Below are 25257 nucleotides of genomic sequence, written 5' to 3'. Positions count from 1 at the left end.
TTCATGAAATGCAATATATTTGATATCTATCGCATAAAGGATCGATGTCTGGGCCCACGCTGCATCCTTGCGCCACCCCAACCCATTCCACCTGAAAAAAAATATGTAATATTATTTTCAATATACATTTAAGTTTTCGTATTTATTATAAGTATATATAAAAACAGTTCATAATCAGGGGATGGATTTTGTCTGATAAAAATAAATTGGTACAAATTATACATAGTTACTATTTACGTGAATCTTCATTAGACGCGTTGAGGGTAAAATTTCAAGGTCACAGCAATACCGTCACGTCATGGAGTAAGGAGACGAGTTTTGGTATCTTTGAATGTTGCCAAAGAAGTTTCACTTCTGACACGTGTGCATGTAACATACGCTCTTTTTTATGATATTTGCATAAATATAATACGAACCCATCATATAAGGCGAGGTGGGAGGAAAGTGCCCCACGTGCTGTGCCCCCATTTCCCACGCACCACGACCGCGACTGGAAACAAATATATTATTTCTATGATAAAAATACTATTATAGTGTCACCAAAAATACTGTATGTTAGTGTGTTGTGCGTACTGCAATAAGTTACGAAAAAGGAGACTAATTGATCCGACCAATCAGCGTGCGTGCTTATATGTGTATGCGAGTGTGTGTGTCCTTATATACATATGTACATATTCTTGCGTAAGTATATCTTTTATGCATGTTTTGTGTGAATTGCGTGTAGGTGCGTGTGTTTGTGTGAATTGCGTGCAGGTGCGTGTGTTTGTGTGAATTGCGTGCAGGTGCGTGTGTTTGTGTGAATTGCGTGCAGGTGCGTGTGTTTGTGTGAATTGCGTGCAGGTGCGTGTGTTTGTGTGAATTGCGTGCAGGTGCGTGTGTTTGTGCGAATTGCGTGCGGGTGCGTGTGTGTGTGTTTGTGTTTGATATTGTGTTATTGTATTTGTTTACGAATGAGTTAGGTAATATACTTACAGCTGTCGATAGTGCGGATGTGGGCCGGCGAAACGACCGCGCTCTGAAGCCGCGCCACGACGACCACCTCTGGAATGAAACAATAATACAATCGTTACTTTATACTCAGAAAACTAATCATTAAATTGGCTACGATATTCAAGGAAATTACGTTTGTTATTTTATCTTTGATGTTTTAAAATAGTTTATTATTGTATTTGTGTTCCCGTAGTAAATGAGAACATCATTTTAATACACAAACGATAAAGGATGTAATTTTTTTTTTAAAAAAGAACCTGAATAATTAAATTGTTTCTTTTGCTTCGTAGAAAAATCCTGTATTAGGTGTACATCAACTAATTTCGTGTTGGGTTGCTACAATACGTTACACTCATTGAGGTATTATTACTAGAGAGGGCACCACGAACAAAATCTGTGCGCGGCGGCGCGGGGCGGCTAGTGAGTCATACACTTTGTAGATATTCTGCCTATTATTACTTATAAATTAAAACCAATCAATGTAACAAAAAAAAAATGAGTTTGAGACGATTGACTCTAACTCGTGTTAAAAATAGTGTAGTACCGATGTCCTCTCTAGTACGTAGTACATGTAACTCAATGGTTACACTAAAGAAGAGCGGCTGAGGGGAAGTAGGGGGGACTGGGGGGAGCAGTGGACACGCACCTTGGCCCCTTGGGCGCGTACACGTGGTGCAGCGCGGTGAAGTCGTCCACGTGCAGCGAGGGCGGGCGCGAGGTGTTGGGGGGCCGCGAGCGGAACGCGTCCGCGCCCGCGCCCGCCGCGCCCGCAGTGCCCCCCTCGCCGCGCACACGACTCAAGGCCACTGGGAATAAAATAGAGTTCATAAAAAAAAAGACGGGTTGCACTCCGGGAGTGCCGGCAGAAGTGAAAACTTGGTTAAAGCTGTTCGGAATCGGCCCGTTCTTCCCTCGATCGTCGAGGCGCACAGATTCTAGGCGTCGCCGTATGCTGGACGTTCCATGTACCCGGCCTGAGCGGTTCGATTCCACATTCTTTATCCGAACCGCGAGGGACTGGAACGTGCTTCCTGAATCTGTGTTCCCCGACGAGTACGATATGGGGGTCTTCAAGCGTAGAGTGAACGGGTACCTTCTAGGGAAGCGCGTTCCATCTTAGACCACATCTCAGCTTAACATCAGGCGAGATTGTGGTCGAGCGCTTCCCTATTCTCAATAAAAAAAAACTCCGCGCCTCTAAAGGAGATATACCAGTTAATACAATGTAAAGTGTACAAAGTTTGAATTAAATCTATCCATTTAAATTGGGTCAAAGTCGAGTCTGAGTTGGTAACATACAAGCATAAAAATATATGGATAAAGGTAATGGAATGTGTGTTAAAATAGGCAAGGAATGGTGTGTTAAAATAGGCAAGACAAAGTTGAAGTTCTTTAAATTGTCTAATTTGCCATTTACTTCTGCAGGATTTGTAGCTTTGCATATATTTTGAGACGAGTCATTTGTTATGTGTGACGTATTATGTTGTGTTGTGTGACGTGTGATGTATTATCTTATGCGTCATGTGACGGGTGATGTATTATGTTGTGTTGTGTGACGTGTGATGTATTATCTTATGCTTCATGTGACGGGTGATGTATTATGTTGTGTTGTGTGACGTGTGATGTATTATGTTATGCGTCATGTGACGTGTGATGTATTATCTTATGCGTCATTTGACGTGTGATGTATTATGTTGTGTTGTGTGACGTGTGATGTATTATATTATGCGTTAAACCGGGTATCCACTTAGGTTCGCCGTGGATTGCGAACACTGTGTGCTCCGCGAACGTGAACGTGTACAGTGTACAAACTTAGGCTGCAACATCAGTGCTCCTGTCGGAGCGCTAAATTCCGCGCTCCGGTCCCCAGTAGACACACGACAGACGGTCGGTGCAAACATGCCGCCTCCAGAATTAGTAGGAAGTGCAGCTTATATTTTGATACATTATATTGTGATGGAATACAAACAACCTCCTCGATTTTGGCAAGCTAATATGAATAAGGGAAGAAGAAATAATGAAATAATGCATATATTCATTATTTCATCGGACCACTCCATGTTCGCGAACTTAACAAACACACGCTCGCGTCCACGAACAAACTGCGTTCCCCTTTGTACGGTTTACGTATTACCTCGATAGTGGACTGTATATAGGTCGCGCTAAACGCTGCTAATAATGCTATGATATTATGGGACAACTGGGAACACTTTAATTACTGCTAATAATTATATATAATTTACGCGGATTCGAGCGGATAGATTAGCACTCGGGCGCTGGTATGAAAGAACTGCGCTTTCCGGCCGGCTCGGCCGTCGCACGATAATAATGCTGATGCAGCTTGACCTGATTTACGTTATTGCTCAATTATTGTAATGTGTAATGTAGCTATAGATAATAATTAATAAGTAATAATTTAATAAATGTTTAAAATAAAATATTTGTTCGCTGCTCGAACATGCTCCCGAGGCCCACAGAAGATATATAGAAAATTTTTATAAGAGTCTTGAAATGTTTATAATGCTTAAAGAGTTCCACCACTGAGTCACTTATTATAGCAGAGCGTTTGTTAGCTATTGGAGACGTCGACCTATCGCTCCTTTTAAATCGCGCACTTGCCCATCGTCTGAGTCTGTTTTGTTCACATGATGCTACTTCACTTATACACTCTCCCCGCTCGGGTAAGGGAGACGCACGAACACTAGTAACACTTTTTTGATGCACGCACACACTAGAATCGACACACTCTTGGGGTATTGTCCGAGACTGAATAGTTTGTTGCGCTGCTGGGACGCTCTGCTGTTGGGCTGCTGGGACGCTCTGCTGTTGAGTCGCTCGACTCCTTCGCCACCACACGAAGAAAAAGATGCTTGCTAATATTGTTAATGCTAGTGTTCCATATGACACTGCGTATTGGTGTAGGTCGTGTTGTGAAATACCTAAGGTATCCGTTTCATCGACAGCGTTTTTCATGATTTTTATTTTCTCCCCAAGAGATTTTAATGATGTATTGATTTCTTCGTTGTCGGAGTAGTTTGTGATAGGCAGAGTGGAGCTAATCATAGATCAAGAGCCCACGACGGCCAGACATTCCTTTCTTTAATAAAGTTGAAAGTTTCTCTGTATATGTCTCCGATAAAGATAAGAACGACTAGCGATTATCAAGTCTGGGTTGTGGTTACTTTGGCAGGAAACAGGTAGTAAGGGTGTATAAAATTGTACCTAACTTTCATTATAGTTTAAAAGCTAAATTTTATATATGTTACTTGGGGACCTATAAAAAGATGTTACCTTAAGAGCCAGACAGTTTTCATGGTTCTTACACCTAGCCAGACACATTTAAAAAATAACTAACATATCATCAAATTCACATAACTACCTAAAAGCGTAACAAATATGAAATAACCCATTACCCACTAAAGCATTAGTTAACTATAATTATTAAAAAAATAATAGTATAATATATAAGTAATAATGTTATTACTTATCTTTTACGGGGACTTATGTTGATGGAATTTCACATATCTCGATGACACAATAAAAAAGTCATCGGGTAAGAACCATCGATGTAAGAACCATGAAAACTGTCTGGCTCTTAAGGTCTTTTTATAGGTCTCCAAGTAACTATATTAAAAGTTAGGTACAATTTTATACACCCTTACTACCTGTTTCCTGCTAAAGTAACCACAACCCAGACTTGATAATCGCTAGTCGTTCTTATCTTTATCGGAGACATATACACAGAAACTTTCAACTTTATTAAAGAAAGGAATGTCTGGCCGTCGTGGGCTCTGGATCTATCAGATTGTGAATGGGATTTAATTTGGTTTCTAGTATGTCTGGTTTCAGATATAGCTTGTTTTCAAGTTGCTTAAATGAGTACAGTGTGATATCTTGTCCCTTTATTATGCATTGTTTACTAAGTGATATAAGCCCGGCCTTGCTGACTTGGCGCGACTGTATATCATCGTCACATATAATGCGTATGTGTTAAGTATCGCATTGAAAATATAAATATGACGTAGTCAAATCATGTAATTGTATCCAAGAACTTTTACAGCTGTGTATATTGTATTTACATTTATTATTTTTTATTTCGCAAAAACGTTTATTGTTGCTAAAGCTTATTATGGGACCGTGCAATTGGCAAAAAAAAATCATTCTGGTTTTGGCATGTTTGTAGTTCGGCTAATGTTAATGTAATGTAGGCATCTCTATTTATGTTTATAGAAATATATTGGTTTAATGCTTATCATATTGCTATTAACTTGCTTGGGTATGGGTATCAATCTGTATAGTTGGAAATTGTCCCGGCTAATCAACGGTATTATTGTTTCAAATATGAACACTGAACCGACCGCATTGAAAAGATCGCGCCGGGTTCTTGACCGCGCGTCGAAATGCTGATTCAGTAACAGCTGGTTGTAGTATTGCAGTTCATTGTAATCGTGACGTATTTGTAACAAGATAGTCTGACAGTGATTCGATTCATTCATATTAGTGAAGGTTTTTTCTAAGTAATCCGATAAAAGATCTGCCGCGAGGGAACAAATTCCCTTGCCAATATGGAGACATGTCAAAATATGCGATTAGCTTCCATTTGTCCCTAGCTAGTTGCATTTCGCCCATCGAGTCAAAGTATATGGATAGATTGCTTTCAAGCTGTTTCAACTTATATTCCGCTGTAGAGTACGATAAAATTCTCATAAAAAATATTAATGATAATACGACGCTAACAAGTTTTGAAGGAATATAAAGATAATAAGTAATAAATGTTTAAAATAAAATATTTGTTCGCTGCTCGAACACCCTTTGAGATCGCGCAAAAAACCGCTTCCCAAGCGCTCCGCCGTGCTCCGATCGTGCTCCAGTCGCGCTTCGCGATCACGACGTATCCATTATGTTTGGTTTGCGGAGCGGGCGCGTTCGCAAACCACGGCGAACCTAAGTGGATACCCGGCTTTATGTGACGTGTGATGTATTATCTTATGCATCATGTGACGTGTGATGTATTATGTAATGCGTCATGTGACGTGTGATGTATTATGTTATGCGTCATGTGACGGGTGATGTATTATGTTACTAGATTTCCGCCCGCGGCTTCGCCCGCGTTTTCAAAGGAAATCCCGCATAGTTCCCGTTCCCGTGGGATTTCCGGGATAAAACCTATCCTATGTGTTAATCCAAGTTACCTTCTATATGTGTGCTAAATTTAATTGTAATCGGTTCAGTAGTATTTGCGTAAAAGAGTAACAAACCCACACACACATGACACACACATCCTCACAAGCTTTCGCATTTATAATATTAGTAGGATTAAAACTGCTTTTTACATTATCTCTCTGATTATTTTTTTTTTAATTTATCTTTCAAATTAAATACTTAATTAAATAAATAATAATATTACCTTTACAATCGCCTAACAACGGTTTAGACTTTAGAGCAATTACTCCAGTCAGTCAAGACAATCAATTCACAATAATTCCAAAAGTTTTCAAACTACGGTCAAGTGGATGGTACATTGGGACTGGGAGTTGGGACGACAATAAATCTCATTTTGCAACCTTGTCCGCAGTCCGGAACAATGTTAAAATTGCAATTAAATTATTTTTTTTGCTGTATGATCGTGGAAAAAATTCCATATTGTGTATTAAATTTGCAACCAATCTAAGTGTAGGGAACTTATGGATTTTTGCTGACTTATAGAAATTTTTCCTGACTTATCGTAATTTTCCCGACTTATGGATTTTTCCTGTCGTATAGAAATTTCCCTGACGTATAGAAATTTTCCTGACGTATAGAAATTTTCCTGGCTTATAAACATTTTCCTGACTTATACAAATTTTCCTTATCTATACAAATTTTCCTAGCTTATAGAAATTTTCCTTTCTTATAGAAATTTTCCTTTCTTATAGAAATTTTCCTTATAGAAATTTTCCAGCTTATAGAAATTTTCCCGACATGGATTTTTCCTGGCGTATAGAAATTTTCCTGACTTATAGAAATTTTCCTGACGTATAGAAATTTTCCTGTCGTATAGAAATTTTCCTGACGTATAGAAATTTTCCTGACATAGAAATTTTTCCTGACTTGTCGTAATTTTCCCGACTTATGGATTTTTCCTGACGTATAGAAATTTTCCTGACTTATACAAATTTTCCTTATCTCTATAATTATGCGGCAAAGGGAAATTTTCCTCACGTATAGAAATTTTCCTTGTTTATAGAAATTTTCCTGTCTTATGGAAATTTTCCAGCTTATAGAAATTTTTCCGACTTATGGATTTTTCCTGGCGTATACAAATTTTCCTCACGTATAGAAATTTTCCTGTCTTATAGAAATTTTCCGGACTTGTGGAAATTTTCCTGGCGTATAGAAATTTTTCTTATAGAAATTTTCCGGACTTGTGGAAATTTTCCTGGCGTATAGAAATTTTCCTGGCTTATAAACATTTTCCTAACTTATAGAAAAATTCCTTTTTTTTAAATTTTCCCGCTTCTAGAATTTTTCCCGACGTATGGAAATTTTCCTGACTTATCGAAATTTTCCCGACTTATGGCGTAAATTTTCCAGGCGTATAAACATTTTCCTGACTTCTAAAAATTTTCCTGGCTGATAGAAATTTTCTTCATGTATAGAAATTTTCCTTTCTTATAGAAATTTTCCATCCTATAGAAATTTTCCCGACTTATGGATTTTTCCTGGCGTATAGAAATTTTCCTGACTTACAGAAATTTTCCTGACGTATAGAAATTTTCCTTTCTTATGGAAATTTTCCAGCTTATCGAAATTTTCCCGACTTATGGAAATTTTCCTGACTTATAGTAATTTTTACTGACTTATCGTAATTTTTCTGTCAATCGAAATTTCCCTAACTATTGTTAAAATAATTTTTCTAATCTTCCTAAAATTGGAAATTTTTACGACTGATTAAAGTAAACCACCCACCTATTCCCACCCACATCCCGTACGCTATGCTCTCTATCCACAGGCCGCGCGTGCGCAGAATGGCTCAGTATCTGCATAGCTAGCGAACGTATAAACTCGCCCGGTCGTTGGGCGTGGTACCTACATATTTCGCAATAAAAGGTAGCCTATGTCCTTTCTCGGGTATCAAAATATCTCCATACCAAATGTCATGCAAATTGGTTCAGTAGTTTAGGCGTGATTGAGTAACAGACAGACAGACAGAGTTACTTTCGCATTTATAATATTACTAGGTTACCGCCCGCGGCTTCGCCCGCGCAGTCAAAAAAAAACCCGCCTAGTTCCCGCTCCCGTGGGATTTCCGGGATTGCGTCATTTTCCCGGGATAAAAAGTAGTCTATGTCCTTTCTCGGGTATCAAAATATGTCCATACCAAATTTCATGAAAATTGGTTCAGTAGTTTAGGCGTGATTGAGTAACAGACAGACAGACAAAGTTACTTTCGCATTTATAATATTAGCATGTCTGGTTCACTACATACAAAAGACGATTAATGCCATCCGTCTACCAATAGATGCCGCTAAGTGTATCATTTTAACCAGCAAAAAATAAAATTAGATTTAATTGCAATTTCATTGCTTTTTATAATTTTTTACATACTTTTGTAAATGGAACCTACCTATTTAATTTAATTTTCACTCGATTTTAACTAATTTTACAGAAAAGTTTATATTCAAAACAACGCCATCTCATGAAACTACTATAAACAAGTTATTCTCCTCCGATTTGGCGATGCTAAACGAATACTAGATGGCACTAAGACGTTTTTACGTTACTTTTCACGTTTTTAACACAGACTAATAATAATATCACAGACCACAGACTAATAATAATATACTACGTTTTTAATACATAACCTCATTGCCTTTGCAGTACCTATAAAAAATATTGTAAATGGGTTAAAGCCGTTATTAATTATTACTAACCGCGTTCCTGTAGCGGCTTATATTAGGTAGGTACCTAGTGTATTGATCGTTTTCATACGAAAAATGAATTGTCGGAAAACTTGCGAGATTGTGTGAATATTTGATTGCAAGATCTCATTACAAAATAATATACATAATACAACCTATACTTAAACCGTAGTAAGTATATTATTTCTAGTCACATTTAATTATAAGTATATAAATTATAAATAAATATTAAAGGACAATATTACACAAATCGACCTAGTCCCACAGTAATCTCAATTAAGGCTTATGTTGTGGGTACTAGACGACGATAAATATAATTTAATATTTTATAAATACATATATAGATAACACCCAGACCCAAAAACAAATAATCAAGTTCATCACACAAATATTTGCCCTGACCGGGGATCGAACCCGCGACCGTCAGCACAGTAGGCAGTTACTTTACCTCTGCGCCAACCGCGTCGTTAAGAATATCAAGAAATAATCATAATGATAATAAATCGAAACTAAAGTTAAATACCTACCTACGTCATCTTGTTTTATTTTCTAAATTATCCTATCAGATTACCTTTATATGAAGTATGAACCAAAAAGTTTTGAGATTTAAACCGTAGAAAAGGTTTTGAATGATCCTTTGCGTTTTTTTCTTTATGCGCCTAAAATTAAATATTTCGACATCGATTCCCATAAGAATGAAGTATTTTCCCGTTATAAAAAGTAGCCTATGTTCATCAGGTAGGTATAATTTTTGCTTCGAATGGTGAAATAATTTTTCAAATCAATCCAGTAGTTTCGGATCCTATTCAATACAAACAAACAAACAATCAAATCATTTCTGTTTTGTAGATAAATACGAAAGTTACTCCGTCATAGTAGGACAAAATAGAAAATAGTGGGACCACGAGAAAATAGGTATTCCCGCACGCGTCTGAACCGATTTTGACGGAAATTTCGATATACATACACGGTACATACCTACGTTGAAAAAGGACATCTCAATTTTGTTGCATAAATAGGATTCAAGGTGTAGGAACAGGGATTAAATAAGGCACACGGTTGAAGCCGTAGAATGAAAGTTGATAATTTATAAGATTAATTTATTGTAAAATAAACTACTTCATTTTACTTAAACATACCTATAGACTAGAGTAAATAATTTTTGAAACAAAAAAAAATCGCAGTCGGATGAAACCCATTAGAAAAGGAGGGGAATATGATAAAAATGTAAGGAAAAATAAATTACGGTCAATCCGAGTTCGGGAAGCGGGAGGGGGGAGCTTTTAAGAGAAAAAAATGGTTTCTCTCGATTTCCGACAAAACTACAAGTCCTATAGAAAAAAGTTCAATGGCAAAGTTGTAGGTAATTAAAAGTTCTACAACTTTTGTATTCACAATTTTTTCACATAACCTAAAAATTTAGGTGAAAAATTCAAAAAACCAAGATTTTGGTCTTTTATTTCTATCTACTTCAAAATTATTTTTTTTCTACGAAATTTGGTGGAAACTTACTTTATTACGTCCCAAATACACTGTAATTTATTTGATTGAAAATATTTATTTTTTCGCCTTATTTTGAATTAATACCAAAAAAACAACCTAATTTTCAATCGAAAAGTCACCCGTCAAAATATCAGCTTTTTTCAAAAACTTGGGGTGCCTTTTATTCATTGAAATCTCTACTTTCATATGGTGTAAAAAAAATAAACACCACCATAGTAAATGTTCTCAGGAAATGCATACAAACAGTCTGAAAATTAGCTTTTACTAAATCAGGCACACTTCTCGAACTACCTGAAATGTTTTTATCGACATCATTTTGCTTTTGAATATGCTGTAAAATATAAAACTTAGAACAGATAATTATTTTTCTTTTGAAATATTACCGAAAAGCCGATACAAGAGAAGATATAGAGTTCAAGAAGTGTGCCTGATTTAGTAAAAGCTCATTATCACACTGTTTGTATGCATTTCCTGAGAACATTTACTATGGTGGTGTTTATTTTTTTTTACACCATAATATGAAAGTAAAGATTTCAATGAATAAAAGGCACCCCAAGTTTTTGAAAAAAGCTGATATTTTGACGGGTGACTTTTCGATTGAAAATTAGGTTGTTTTTTTGGTATTAATTCAAAATAAGGCGAAAAAATAAATATTTTCAACCAAATAAATTACAGTGTATTTGGGACATAATAAAGTAAGTTTCCTCCAAATTTCGTAGAAAAAAAATAAATTTTGAAGTAGATAGAAATAAAAGACCAAAAACTTGGTTTTTTGAATTTTTCACCTAAATTTTTAGGTTATGTGAAAAAATTGTGAATACAAAAGTTGTAGAACTTTTAATTACCTACAACTTTGCCATTGAACTTTTTTCTATAGGACTTGTAGTTTTGTCGGAAATCGAGAGAAACCATTTTTTTCTCTTAAAAGCTCCCCCCTCCCGCTTCCCGAACTCGGATTGACCGTAATTTATTTTTCCTTTTATTTTCATCATATTCCCCTCCTTTTCTAATGGGTTTCATCCGACTGCGATTTTTTTTATCTTTTCATTATTTTCAAAGGCTTCTACCCCAGTCTACTATTCTATTTATCATTCATTGACTTATCATAAACTTTTGAGTCTAGTTAGGTACTAGTACCTATTATGTGAAAATTTTGAAAAAAATGTTTTCTTTAGGAAATTATTAGCATTAATTACCTTGTCTTGTCATTAATTTATTTACCTACTTGGTAATAATCGGTCGAACACTTGTTTAAAGTTTATTTTCCTTGTCTTTTCCAGGTAATCTAAATTATTTAATTTTTGCAGTAGGTAATTAATTCATTTCGGCTTGAACAGACAAGGCCATTAGGTGAAGCGAGATTGCCAAATATGGGTGATCTGTAGATTGCCGTCCTGCTGTCGAGCGTTCGCGGTACGGACGCCGCGCTGTTGCCGCACCGTGCATTTTGTATGAAAACAAACGACCGGCCGTGCGCCGTACGACAAACGCACAGCTTCGGCACTGTACAGCGACTAGCGGTCCGATACGAAACGCATAAATTGAAAGAGCCATAAGTGTTGGAACAACATTCCACCACCATTTAACCAGTTTGACAAATATTAATAATTTTCGTTTCCAATACCGGAGACATATTTTAAAATCCTGTTCTAACCCTGCATTTGTATCGAATTACAGTTTACACATAAACTTTAATTAAATATTTATTTTATTTACATACTGGTTATAATATAACATAACATTATATAGACCGTTATTTTCTGCCTATTTATCATTATAATTATAAACATTGTAAGTATATGTTAACGGAAATGTATGTAATCCGTCATTGTATAAAATTCCCAGGAAATGTATGTAATTCCTAAAATCGCATGGAAATGTGTGAAATAAATTATTTTATAGTACACATTTCCTAGGAAATCCATACATTTCCTAACTAACAGTCGGAAATGTAAAACATCTAAGATATTGGAAGGTCAAGGTACGCGGGACGAGGGGTATGTATGTCGCAATCGGATTGTATAATCCGCCGAATTACAAACGGCCGGCATTTTGTAATATGCCGAAAATTCGTAATCAGAATTTTTTGGTTTGGATAAGGGGGTGGGTTAGGTTAGGTTCGTGTTTTTTAGAACTATACAGAACTGGGAACTTTAAAAAATTCATTTTGTTACTTTTATTAGTACTTAGGTACGATCCTTATAAGTATTTTAGTGTATTCAACCAACTTAAAAAAGTGGGACTATTTTACAACAATTTGAATATGAATTGTATTATTGTATAAAATATCGAAGCTTTTTAAGAAATGTATAAAATACTTTTTTAAGAATTATTATCATACATAATATTATGTTACCGGCAATATATTAAACCCGGCATTGTATGCAATTCTTAGTAAATGTAGGTATGTTATTCCGAGAAACAGTCGGAATTAAATAAATTAAATTCGTCACATTATCTATATCTTTAAATCTGAACTTTTCCTAAGTAGCAAACACATTTGCAAATGTGGGTGGTTTTTGGGGTAGCTATTAACCAATATGAGGTCAAAACTAAAATCCAAGATGGCGCCGACGAAAATTTGAAATCTTTTCGTCATGGGTGTCATTTTCAAGGAGTTGGAGTAGCTATTAAACAATATGAGGTCAAATCTAAAATCCAAAATGGCGCCGACGAAAATTTGACATCATTTCGTCATGGGTGTCATTTTCATGGTTTTTGGGGTAGCTATTAACCAATATGAGGTCAAAACTAAAATCCAAGATGGCGCGGCCGAAAATTTTACATATTTAGAAAGGAAGAGAAGAATTATTTAGAATTATATAAATAAATTAGAATTATATATTAGAATTATATAAATAAAATTCCTTTCTAAATAATTATATAAGAATTATTTAGAAAGGAAGCAAATGCAAAACAAGTCTGGATATGTTTAGTGACGTTTGGAGAAAGACGCGAGAACATGAGGGAAAATATATTCAATTAGAACCAAAAGTAGATAATTACACTGACTCATTTATAATAACATTAAGAAATTCCGACAACGAAACATCGAGTTCTTCGAGCGATGAAAGTTACAGTGATGTAGAAGATTACGATTATGATTAAATAGATTCTTCTTCTTCTCTATAGATACTGCTTTCTGAATTGGTGGTAAATGTTAAAACTGTTAAACTGTTATGACGATTCAAAAGTGCTTCTAGAAGAAGTCTAATTGTATAAAAATCTTTGAGTTTGAGTTTAAAACCAATAGTGTGAAAATTATACAATAAACATGTAACACATATTTGTTAGCGCGTATTGGTAGGTATTACGTACTTACCTACTACAAATATAATATTTCTTAGATATCTTTACTCGACCAAAGTCAGGAATTTAATTATTATTTGATAATTGAATGATTATTAATACTTTTATCCAATTGATTATTATTAGAATAAATAATTAACTTCATCAATTGATTTACTTTTAAATTATAATTTTACAGGTAAATTATGAGAGCTTTCATAAGTAATTATATTTGCATATACATATCTACAACGCACCCATTTTACAATTCAAGTCTAAAATGAAACTAGAGTCGCATTTATTTTTGAACATACTGTAAGTGAAATTGCATAAGTGTGAGTACTGTGAACATGCCAGCTTTCCCTAATTGACCGATATATATGTATATATATGTATATGATGATATACATATATATATATATATATATATATATATATATATATATATATATATATATATATATGTATATCATGTTTTAACTGATGTATTTATTTATTAGTATTTATCATATTAATAGAAATATATCTTTCACATAATATACTCATGTTAAATTATCATTATATACAATTCTAGACTGAAACTCCAATAGTCACTTGGGGTCACTGAAAATCAGTGGTGGTGAGGTATTAATCACCTTGCCATCATATACTGAGTTGGCTCCATTTGTCAGGTCACTCACTGCCACATTACAGTTCTTAGGAATAAGATTATTTTTATTTAATTATTTTTCTTTTTATTTCTTTTTGTTTTTCCTTCGTTTATAAATGTATCTCGTGTAGTGATCTTGACAATAAATATGTTTTATTTATTTATTTATATAATGTCCCTTACTGCATGCTTTTCATGCAGTTGTCCGCACAATATGTATTGTGGTCTTTGTCCATACACACTTTCTCCAAAGCCCTGCTTTGGTCTTGTTTGATGTATAAGCTCCTGTATATTAGTAAAAGTTAATCAAATATTTAATTCTTATTTCTTGAAATTTGGTATGGTATTCTTTGTGTGATACAAATCAAAACCAACAGTCAGGTTAGGTAGACTACAATTTACAAAACTGGCAGGGTTGCCATGCAATGGTTGGTGGTTAATGAAACACTTGACTCGACTGTAAGCTTGTATTGAACTGCTTAAACTGTAGAACAACAGGACTATATATTCTAGACGCACACATACAATAGATTACACACTACACTGTAAACTGTAGAATTAATATTAAAGACATAGTTCACTATATATTTTGTAGTCTTTGATTATTTATACAACAGACTAGAAATAAATACTATGTATGCGATTATACCTATTCTAGCCATCCATTTTCGTGTTCCTTAAAATTAAGTACATCTTAGTCAAAGGGCAACTTATTGTGCCCTTGCCCGTAATGCACTCATAATAATTTTAAGTTGAATGTTTGTCATTCTTTATGTACCAAACACAGTCACGGCCACGGCGCTCATTCCATTTTACTGGTATTAAAACAGATGAAATCCTTCATGATCCCATATCCTTCTTAGTAGCAAATGTAGAAATCCATAATCCATAAATCCATAATTGTGTCTACAATGTTTTTGTGGAGAATCGTATTTACATTTGGGATGGATTAATTCTTCTCCTCTCTTGAACAAATTTGTTATTGCGAACGTAAGCAATAAGTCTGTAATAAAACAATCTTATATTGGGTTACAAATCCAGAAACCAATCATTAAAAATCATGTTTGTAAAAATTTATGTTCAGAGAAAATATCAGTTAACCATATAAAGCTTATTTTCTGCCTGTAGATTCTACATAACCTCACAGTCCATCAATCATATTATTTAGCACTTATTTTTAAAATATTAGTCAACAAACGAAAACAAACAAAGCTTCTCGTTTTGGTTTTGACAGAATCTCGTAAATAAACTGAACTAAATACCAGTCATAATAATGTAGGTACTCTGTGAGTCAGCTTTGTCTAATTAAAAATCCGAGTAGGTACAAAATCAGTGTTGCCAACTTTTTTTTTCGAACCCACATATTGGAGCCTCGTGGCCCACCAGAAATCCACTAAAGTAATCGGTCTTTAAAACCACCAGAAAAAACACTAAAAAATATCCAGAGACATGTAAATATTGAATGCCCGTTGGCGAATTTTTTGCGAGTTATTTGTAAATAACATCTATTTTGAACTAAGTAATTTTTATTTTTGTTACAATATATGTATTTAAAGATCATCTTCAGAAGAATCTTCTTCTAGAGTTTCAGTATGTGAAGAATAAATTTCTATGAAAGAAATTTTTGTGTGGTTTCGGCATATTTAATGTAAAACCCTTTTAAGGTAAAACTATATTACTTCACAAAATTAATTAAAATACGACAAGCTAGAGGCTACCGCGCGGCCGCGGCATTACCAATACCGACTGATTGTTTATACAGATTGTTTTTGTACACAAATATAGAATGTACAATGTACATATAACCTTTTGAATCAAATCATACTTTAGATCAATAGTAATAAAGTCTATAATCAAAAATATTCAAGCAATAGACAAACAACTTTCGGGGAATTCCCGTATGTTCGTTCTGTTACCAACATGACACAAAATCATACCCTTGTTTCACATAGTTCAAGTCGTTCTTTTTGAGTATTTATGTAAATCTTTCTATTGGTTGAAACTCGTACCTTACCACTAATTGAACTCATCTAAACCACTAGGAAAATCCACCAGCCACTAAAACCAATATTTGTCCGCTAAATGGGGGAGCTAAACCACCAGATGTAGTGGAAATTCCACTGAGTTGGCAACACTGTACAAAATATTATGTTGACAGTTGACAGTTGTCAAGTGTGACGCCAAAGACTTGAAAATAAAAGGTACGTGTACATATATTTATATTAGTGCCATCTAGTGGCTCTGGAAGGAAAAGAACATCAAGTCTGTGTTTAACGTGCCATCTAGTGTGTTAAAAGCAAAATACCAAGAGATATAATCGAACATGTAGTACGTTTATTCCCCACTGGCGCTTTAATTGCGTAAATTTATAGTGCATATTTTTTTGTATGGAGTGAACCGTCTGTTGTATACGTAGTATATTATTATTAGTCTGTGATATTAGTATGGATTAGTATGGATGCGTTATGTGACGTGTGATGTATTATCTTATGCGTCATGTGACGGGTGATGTGTTATGTTGTGTTGGGTGACGTGTGATGTATTATGTTATGCGTCATGTGACGTGTGATGTGTTATGCGTCATGTGACGAGTGATGTATTATATTATGCGTCATGTGACATGTGATGTATTATGTTATGCGTCATGTGACGTGTGATGTATTATCTTATGCGTCATGTGACGGGTGATGTATTATGTTGTGTTGTGTGACGTGTGATGTATTATCTTATGCTTCATGTGACGGGTGATGTATTATGTTGTGTTGTGTGACGTGTGATGTATTATGTTATGCGTCATGTGACGCTTGATGTATTATGTTATGCGTCATGTGACGTGTGATGTATTATGTCGTGTTGGGTGACGTGTGATGTATTATGTTATGCGTTATGTGACGTGTGATGTATTATGTTATGCGTCATGTGACGTGTGATGTGTTATGTTGTGTTGTGTGACGTGTGATGTATTATGTTATGCGTCATGTGACGTGTGATGTGTTATGCGTCATGTGACGTGTGATGTATTATGTTATGCGTCATGTGACGGGAGATGTATTATGTTGTGTTGTGTGACGTGTGATGTATTATTGTGTTATGCTGCGTTGTGTGATGAATGATGTGGGATGCGTGATACGTGATCTGTCTGTGTATTTTAATTATCTTGCCAACTCACCAGCAGGCCGCTTATCATCGCAAGGCAGGGCTTCGGGGCGCGTGTCGAGACAACCAGCAAGACGGCGCACGGCGGCTAGTAGGGCTTCGCCCCCACACACGCCGCCCGACACCGACAGGTGCACGTTCGCGATCTCCATTATGTCGCAGGATACCTGGATGAGCGAATTAATTTCAATTAGTTAAAAAATATATATATTTATAGACTTAAGAGATAACTTGTAGATATTGTGTATAAACTTAAAGAATTTTACAAAATATTACATAATTTTGAAATAAATTACTCAAAACTTAAACAATCATACATCATCTGCTTCTTTATAGACATTTGCCATGAATTTTGATACAGATATTAGATATTAGCCTTTTTACTAAAGTTTATAGACTCACCAGCTCAGCATCATTAACATCATCGTCTCCGCTCGCAGCGGGCACATTCAGCCAGTAGCTACTCGTCAATCTTTCATCGTTCGAGTCTCCAATAGTGTACACCTGCCGGGAAGCGAACTGGGTCACCAGCGGTTCGGGCGCCGGCAGCACTGAGTCAATGCTCTCAGCTTGTATGAGCTCTTCCGATTTCAGCTTCTGCAGATTCGTGAAGAGAAAACTTGCGTTGGATACGGTTTCCTCGTCTGCGTTTCTTTCCTGGATGGTGTGAATAGATTTAGTTATGTTGGAAATAAAAATTTGAATTATAAATGGTTGTTTTATTTGAAAATATCACTTTCTCATTCATCAGGATAGAATCATCACATCCTTTTATTTAATCTTGCATTACTACAATTATGGGAGCATAAAAATAATCTTTATATTTCAAGAACATAGCGGAGTTACTTAAATGTAAAACTATAAGACTCTAACCTTAAGCACTTTCTCCAATGAGATAACAGGATGATCTTCACAATCCGCAGTATAAGCAACCATATCGGCCATTTCATTCAATGTCAGCACTCCCTTCCTCCCCAGAGGCCCCACACCCTCTTCACTCCTCAGTACTTTAATCAGATCGATATATAGATTTAAGCATTCCACTTTATCATCCCCTGTGCCTTCGACGACCCATTTCAAGAATTTCCCCAAAGACTCCCGTCGTTTCGTCACAAACTTCCTAAACTGCTGGAACCCATAGTCATGTTCTGTCATCACGTAATACGCGCGTAGCACTGACGATGCTACCGCACAAGTTCTAGTAGCAGAACCTAGACAATCTGCTGTGGCTTCCAATAAAGCCATCAATGCTTCTTTATTTGGCAAAGAATTCGCTAAAATTACGTCTGAAGCCGCATTCAGAGGTGTTAATGTAACTTCCGCGTCGCAAAGAGCGGCAAGTGCGTGCGCAGCGAATTCTTGCGCAGCTGCATGTTCGTTTGAAGCATTTGACAAACTGAAAATTCCACATAATGCTGTTTGTACTTCATTCGCTTTAGGGCCGTTGCTCATAGCGTGTATAACTGCACATTTTACAGGTGCGTGCGAAACTAAGCAAGCTAGGAAACTTAGAACTCTAGCCATGCTCGATGTAGCCGGTTCGCCATCTTTAATTTCACGCGTGACAGCTCCTACCGCTGCTTTGGCTACTGTAGCAGCCGTATTAGGCGCTAAATCCGCGATTTGTATGCAAACTCTTCGCAACATATGTACCACTGGTCGATAAGTTGACATACAAATGACTTGAATCATATCTGTTAAGTCATTCGATAGTGCGTGCAGATGTGCGGACCAAAGTCGCCTCTCGTTTGATGCATCAGCCAACTCGCGGTCAGATGGAGCAGTTTTTGTTTGAAGTGGCAGTGGTAACGGAAGTAATTCCGAGAAAATAAGTAAACCGGGAACGAATGTGTATGGTGCCGTCATAGTATACGATATAACTTCTGAGCATAATGACGTCCAAGGACCACGACGTATAGAATCACCGTCGTTGGCATCGTCTGCTATTGGCTGGGCATATGCAAGCAAAGCTCTTACTGACGCTTCAGCCGCTTTTGCCGCCGTTCTGTATCCGATACATCCAACCGGGAATGCTTTAGCGAGTCCGTATGTTTTCAACAAAATAGGTGCGGCTGTCAAATCTCTGAATCGAGGTCCTCTACACCGCACGACTCTAGCTAACATCTCATCCAGCAATCGCAAGCAGGGAACCAATATCTGAGCTAATTGCAAGCCCTTAACGGATGTGAAGAAAGATGTATGCATGCTCGGCTGGTCGAAATGTGTCGCCAATCTATCAAGGATTCCGGCCAAATGCGCAACACCATCCAATGAGAATAATTGTAGCACATTATATTTATACTTCAACTCAATATACTCTTCAGTTGGAGTTTCACAAATTATATTCCCTTTCGAGTCGTAATCAGAGATACAGAAATGGCGAAGTATCCTCAAACACGTCATAAGCTCACCGGGCAAATCGGCCGAATGTTCTAGGCTGCTCTTTAATATTTCGACGCATTCCGCCAAGTCCTCACCAGCAAGGACTGTCGGTTTTTCAACTGGTTTCAAATACGGTATCACTTCTTGTAAAACACTGGACACACTCGGCTCAAATCTGTCATGTTCTTTAGATACATTTATGAGTCTCTGGCCGTACTTCTTTAAAAACGGCACATTTGCTGAGTACCTTACAGCAGATACAATTAGTTCTATAGCGTATCCCTTGGCCGGTGATTTATGTTTTGACGGCGACTCATTTTTAGCTTTACCCTTCAAACTATGTTCAAAAATAGTCATGAGACAATCCGCATTATCCCCCATGATTATAACTTCTGGGACAGCGGTTTTTCCAACGTTCCCAAAACTAAGGCAGTACAAATTCTGGAGTCGATCGATTAATTCATTTTCATCTCCCCTACCAGCTTGCACGTCAGATATCGATTCGAGATAATACATAGCTTTCAGTCGATAGGCCAGTTCGAGACCTAAAATCTGCAGTTCAGTGTAATTACTCAAATTACTATCATGGGGGTAGTGCGTTTCTTCCGTACTTGATTGGCCATCTGGCTGAGCTAACATCTTGAAGAAAATCTCACTTGACGCCATGTTTTTATATAAATACATTAGTCCATTGTGTGAATGGACCAATTCATACAGAACGTCGTGTATACGACTAGTAATAACTAGGTTATTACACGTCGAAGGACACGTTAGTAGAAAAAGACAGGTTTCCAAAAAGCGATGAGTGTTAAAAAATTCTAGAAGTGTTTCGTTAGAGCATTCTTTATTGATTTCAAACTGAGCAGACACAGGTAAGAATCTTTTGGGCTGTGAAAGATGGAAACATTGGGATCTATACATGTATAGAATTTCTTCAAAGGAGTGCACTATGAAGTCTATATCATTTTCAGATACATCATTTTCATCACTTTCACCTTTACTGCCAGATTTCGAGTTAAGTTTTAATATCAGTTCGTGCAATTTTCCCAACACTTCATATACATTCAATTTCTTTATCAAAGCACTCAGCGAAAATTTAGCTCTCGCGAGCGGATTGCACTCCATTATGGATATAAGTGCTTGATAACCATTCATTGGTTTTCTATTATTTTCACTTGCATTTTTGTCGAATCTAGGATAGACTGCTTCTTGCATGAAATGATCCACCGATACTTTTGACGACAAACACGCATTCAGCGCTTTCAAAATCATGAGACGTATACTCAGAGCCATGTATTCTTTTGAGTACATGTCCAACAGTAGCATTGGTATGTCAATACCTGTGTTTAAAAGTAATCTCATGACTTGGCCGTTATGTCTATGCGACATCAAAGCTTCCGCGAGTCGAATCCCGCATTTCATATGCCTTATCTTGTATGTAGGCTGTTGCTGTGATAATGCTAGTTCAAAATTCAAACCAATCTTGCAAAATGTCACTAGTAAATTATAAATATCAATGAATTCGTCTGATGGTTCAGATCTGCTGTAAGATCGAAAAACACGTAAAATGATATCTGTATTCTTGCACAAATTCGTGAGCGAAACAAAAAGTTGTTCACATAGATGTACCCAATCTTCTCTTGATGAGTTATCAATATCTTGGAATGTGCTCGAAAAGAATTTTTGTTCTCTTTTCTTTGTTGATCTGGTAATTTCCAATATCTTAAACAAATCTGCACTAACATCACACAGTTCCTCAAAACTCGCTGACATAACGTCTTTTAACTCTGGCTTTTTCACATCAGCTAGCATATAAATTCTATTTACATGCTCATATTTCTTCCATTCATCTTTGAAAGGATTATAATACTTGATAATGTCTTCTACTCCTTCATATTCATTTACATCATAATCTACTTCCATATAGGAAGGTCCTTCTAAATCATCACAAATGTCTTCATCTGATAAGATTGGCTCAAATTGCTCAGCATCCATTGATTTGTCTTCTTGAGTAGGAACCGGTGAATCAACAACTTTACTTGTAGTTGCAGTGTCAACAATTGGTACAGTAACCAGACTCGAATGTTGCGGCTCGACAAATGTATTATCGCCTTCCTGAGAAGGGCTTCTGATAGAACTCTTATGCCTATAACTCTGATGATAAAAGTCCACGCGCGGAATTTGCTTTCCACTTCTATCAAAATCACCATCTTCTGATCTTATTGAATTGATAGGACTTGTAGCGTCACCTTCCCGAGGCGACAGCGGTCTTCTTTCTCCAGGTGGAGTTCTAGGGCGCTTCCTAGGATCATCGCGACTTGGAGATCGACTCCCATAGCTTGAACCACGCATGCGCGTGTAAGGCGAATGCCTTTTTCTATCGTAGGGGGATGGCGCTCTACGTTCATAAGAGGAGCTCCTTTTATCATATGGAGACATTCTCTTTTCATACGGTCCGGCTTTGTCATATGGTACTTTTCGTTCATAAGAAGTAGCTCGCTTATCGTAAGGCGAACGTTCATAAGAACCTCCGCGCGATCTGTCATACGACGGACCACGACGTCTGTAGTCCTCTTTCTTGTATGAGCCTCTGTCCCAATCGCGATCAATACTATGAGATCTCGACCGACTCATACGATATTCGCCTTTGGCAATGTAGTCCCTGTCGCGACTTCTCGATCGAGATGGAAGTCTCTCCATTCTATCGATCTCACGACTGTGATCTCTGTGTCTAGAGGATTCGCGACTCCTGCCCCTATCTAATGAACGTCTTCTACTTCGACCATCCCGCCTCTCTCGATCCATTTCCATAGAGCGAGGACTGTGTCTCAACCGATCTGGGTCTCTTTCGCAGCTCAGATCGCGCCGCTCTTTTTCCCACTCATTTTCTTCCAAATGGTGATAAGTTCTAGGATCTTTTCTTGTCTCATTATCATAGTATTCATTTCTATAAATTGGATTGTCATAATTTTCTGGATATGTGGGTTGTTCGTATGGCTCTGGGTTGGCTGTAGCAACATTGCCGGTGTATGATGGGATCGGATTGGACGCATCTTGATTCCAGTCAGATGATTGCGGAACATTTGGTGGAAGTGCTGCTACTTCTCGAGTAATTGGCCGCTGTACGCTTGGTGGAGCATTTACAGTAGCTGGAGTTTCAGGCAAAATTTGTGTTAAACTGCCGTACACTGCTAATGTTATGGTGGTGTAGCAACCTGAAAATTATATTTTAAATTTAATTAATTTAAATGTAAAACTAGCTATAACTGCAATTACTACTATTCATGCTCTTCCGTATTTGAATTTATTCATATCAAATAAATATAAAATCAAATCCTTCCAATTTATAATTAATAATCGCAGATAGAATATTGCTGTAAGGCTTAACCACCTGACTCATAAATAATAATAGCTTTATATCAATAAGATTTTTTTCACCATTTTAAACATAGTATTCCATGAGCTACGCACAATTTTTCGATAGTTTGAAATGTAGCAAATCCTACTTAAAGCGGCCGTACAAACTATGCATGTTTAAGAGGAATAAGAACTATGCTGTTTTTTCTTTGAAAATATCGGTGAAGCCACAGCTAGAAATCTAGTTAGATATAATCTAACAATGTTGACAATCTGTTCATTGACATTCTGTTTTGGAATTCTATGAAAATATTGTTTTAATTCCGACTGCTTAGATACTTCCATTTGACTTCATATCTGAATTATAATAATAAACATAAGCTTTCTTTTTTCACACAATGAAGGATGGTTTGTACTGTTATTGTAGCTATTAAATCTTATATTTTAAGCAATGGGTCCGGAATTTGTAGAACTACAAGGTTCTTAAATTGCTTCAGTGCAATGTGAAAAAAACAAACTATTGCAAATTCAGTTCAAATATTATTCTTAATATCTAACATGATGATAAAAATATAAATCTTACCTCTCAAAACCAATCCATCTGTGGGTATTCTTGGTTGTTCAGCATCTGAACTGCACTCCATATGTATCTGTCCATTCTGGCAGTAATCTAAACTTCCAAGAGCTTCGAATGTACATGCTCCCGGCTTACTTAAGTCATTAACAAAGAAGTCAATATGAAACTTGGTTGGATTTGTAGCACCAAGGCGAACACCACCAGGGAAATCACCTTCTACACGAGCGCCGAGCGGTATTATCCTTATTTCTGTCACAAACACCGATTTGGGAAACTGGACGAGGTCTAAGTTCAAATCCTGAAATCAATTTCACTAATACTGTTATCTAGCAAGTAGTTTATGTCGAAAAGTAAGGTTATTTAACAAACATTATAAAAAATGTAACAAAGAAGTAAGTTTTGTGAGTAAAAAGTATTTAGTACAAATAGAAAACTGTATTTACCTCACTAGCATCATGAGAAAATGTATCGAAGAATAAAAGATCGGCCTTCTCGGTGGCCATATTGGTTTTGTTGTAAGACGCCGATCGCCAATATAACACAATCTTAACTTGCTAAATACATTTTTATAATATTTAAATATCACTACTATTTTGTTTTTATTAACAACTGAGTTAAAATTCGTATTAATTACAAAGTGATAAACGCATCAATTAATGACAATTTCTCACTGACATTTGTGATTTGTCATTTGACAAATTGACTTTTGAGTGGTAATGTCAAATCTGAAATCAATGTCAATGTCAATTTATCCGAAACAAAAATTACGGTTCGTTTCAAACTGAGCGATTAAAGTATTACTCCATTGAAATGTTACATTTTTTAGGCCTAACCTTGCAGTTTTTAGAGGACGCAATTTTGTGTTTTTGATGTGTAGGGGGGGTCAGTGAGTAGCTAAAACCAAGTTTGTGGGGTTGCCACCCTTGTCCCACGGCCGCCATCTTGAAAATAGCGGTTGAAATGGTTTTTACGATATATCTCTTAAACTATTTATCTGATAAAAAAAATTGTTAGCATTATTTGTTGCAAATTAAATTTTCTACAACTTTTGTCCAGTAACTTTTTGTCGTAGAACTATAAATAAAAAAGTTATAAGCGAAAACGTTCAGAAATTAGAGCTTTTTATATTTTTCAATAAAACTTTTTTTTATCATTTTACGAAGAAATGATATCAGACCATTTTTGTAGATTGTTTTTCGAGGAACAACTTTTATATACAACATTTTTTCATTACGTCAATAGCTAAGGTTTTACAGCGCTCTGAAGTGCGTACTATTTTTCAGTACTCCTAACTATACATATAATGGCTATTGGCTCTTTTCCCAGACTCCAGAACAATGGAAGCACACTGCAGAACATTTCAGCCCTGCTTTTCGACGTAAAAAAAACGCGCTTCCAGACTTCAAGTCAGTTCAGTCAATAATTAATTATTAATAATATTGCAAAATTAATTA

The 25257-nt window shown here is 36.3% G+C and overlaps 1 protein-coding gene and 1 long non-coding RNA gene across 3 annotated transcripts; both read right to left on the bottom strand.

Annotated features, from left to right (window-relative positions):
• On the bottom strand, nucleotides 1-24493 carry vir (VIR_N domain-containing protein). Of its 2 annotated transcripts, XM_089701923.1 has the most exons (9): nucleotides 24247-24493; nucleotides 23810-24101; nucleotides 18361-23084; nucleotides 17890-18144; nucleotides 17501-17654; nucleotides 1637-1796; nucleotides 973-1041; nucleotides 417-490; nucleotides 1-91 (listed from the first exon to the last, which is right to left on the bottom strand). In XM_089701923.1, exons 1-9 carry the CDS (start codon nucleotides 24304-24306, stop codon nucleotides 27-29), a joined length of 5853 nt encoding a protein of 1950 aa, XP_089558049.1. In that variant the 5' UTR covers nucleotides 24307-24493; the 3' UTR covers nucleotides 1-26. The 2 variants fall into 2 exon arrangements, with proteins under 2 accessions (XP_089558049.1, XP_089558050.1); XM_089701924.1 differs by lacking the exon at nucleotides 1637-1796.
• On the bottom strand, nucleotides 14157-15517 carry LOC149483713 (uncharacterized). The gene is made up of 2 exons (XR_016316347.1): nucleotides 15433-15517; nucleotides 14157-15334 (listed from the first exon to the last, which is right to left on the bottom strand). It is a non-coding gene; the product is annotated as an uncharacterized LOC149483713 (long non-coding RNA).
• Nucleotides 24494-25257: the final 764 nt, after the last annotated feature.

The sequence above is a fragment of the Colias philodice genome, chromosome 12, assembly GCF_061535455.1.
Source record: "Colias philodice isolate Cphi_HAF_F1 chromosome 12, ilColPhil1 Martin Lab GWU primary, whole genome shotgun sequence".
Lineage (NCBI taxonomy): Eukaryota > Metazoa > Arthropoda > Insecta > Lepidoptera > Pieridae > Colias > Colias philodice.
This window is presented reverse-complemented; position numbering and strand designations above follow the sequence as displayed.

What these genes read in the sequence shown, in the direction of transcription:
- vir (XM_089701923.1), bottom strand. Translation starts at nt 24,306, where the DNA reads ATGGCCACCGAGAAGGCCGATCTTTTATTCTTCGATACATTTTCTCAT. An exon ending in CATTGGAGAAAGTGCTTAAG is followed by an intron (nt 18,145 to 18,360) that starts GTTAGAGTCTTA and finishes CACACCATCCAG; the next exon opens with GAAAGAAACGCAGACGAGGA. An exon ending in CGATGATAAGCGGCCTGCTG is followed by an intron (nt 1,797 to 17,500) that starts GTGAGTTGGCAA and finishes TTTTATTCCCAG; the next exon opens with TGGCCTTGAGTCGTGTGCGC.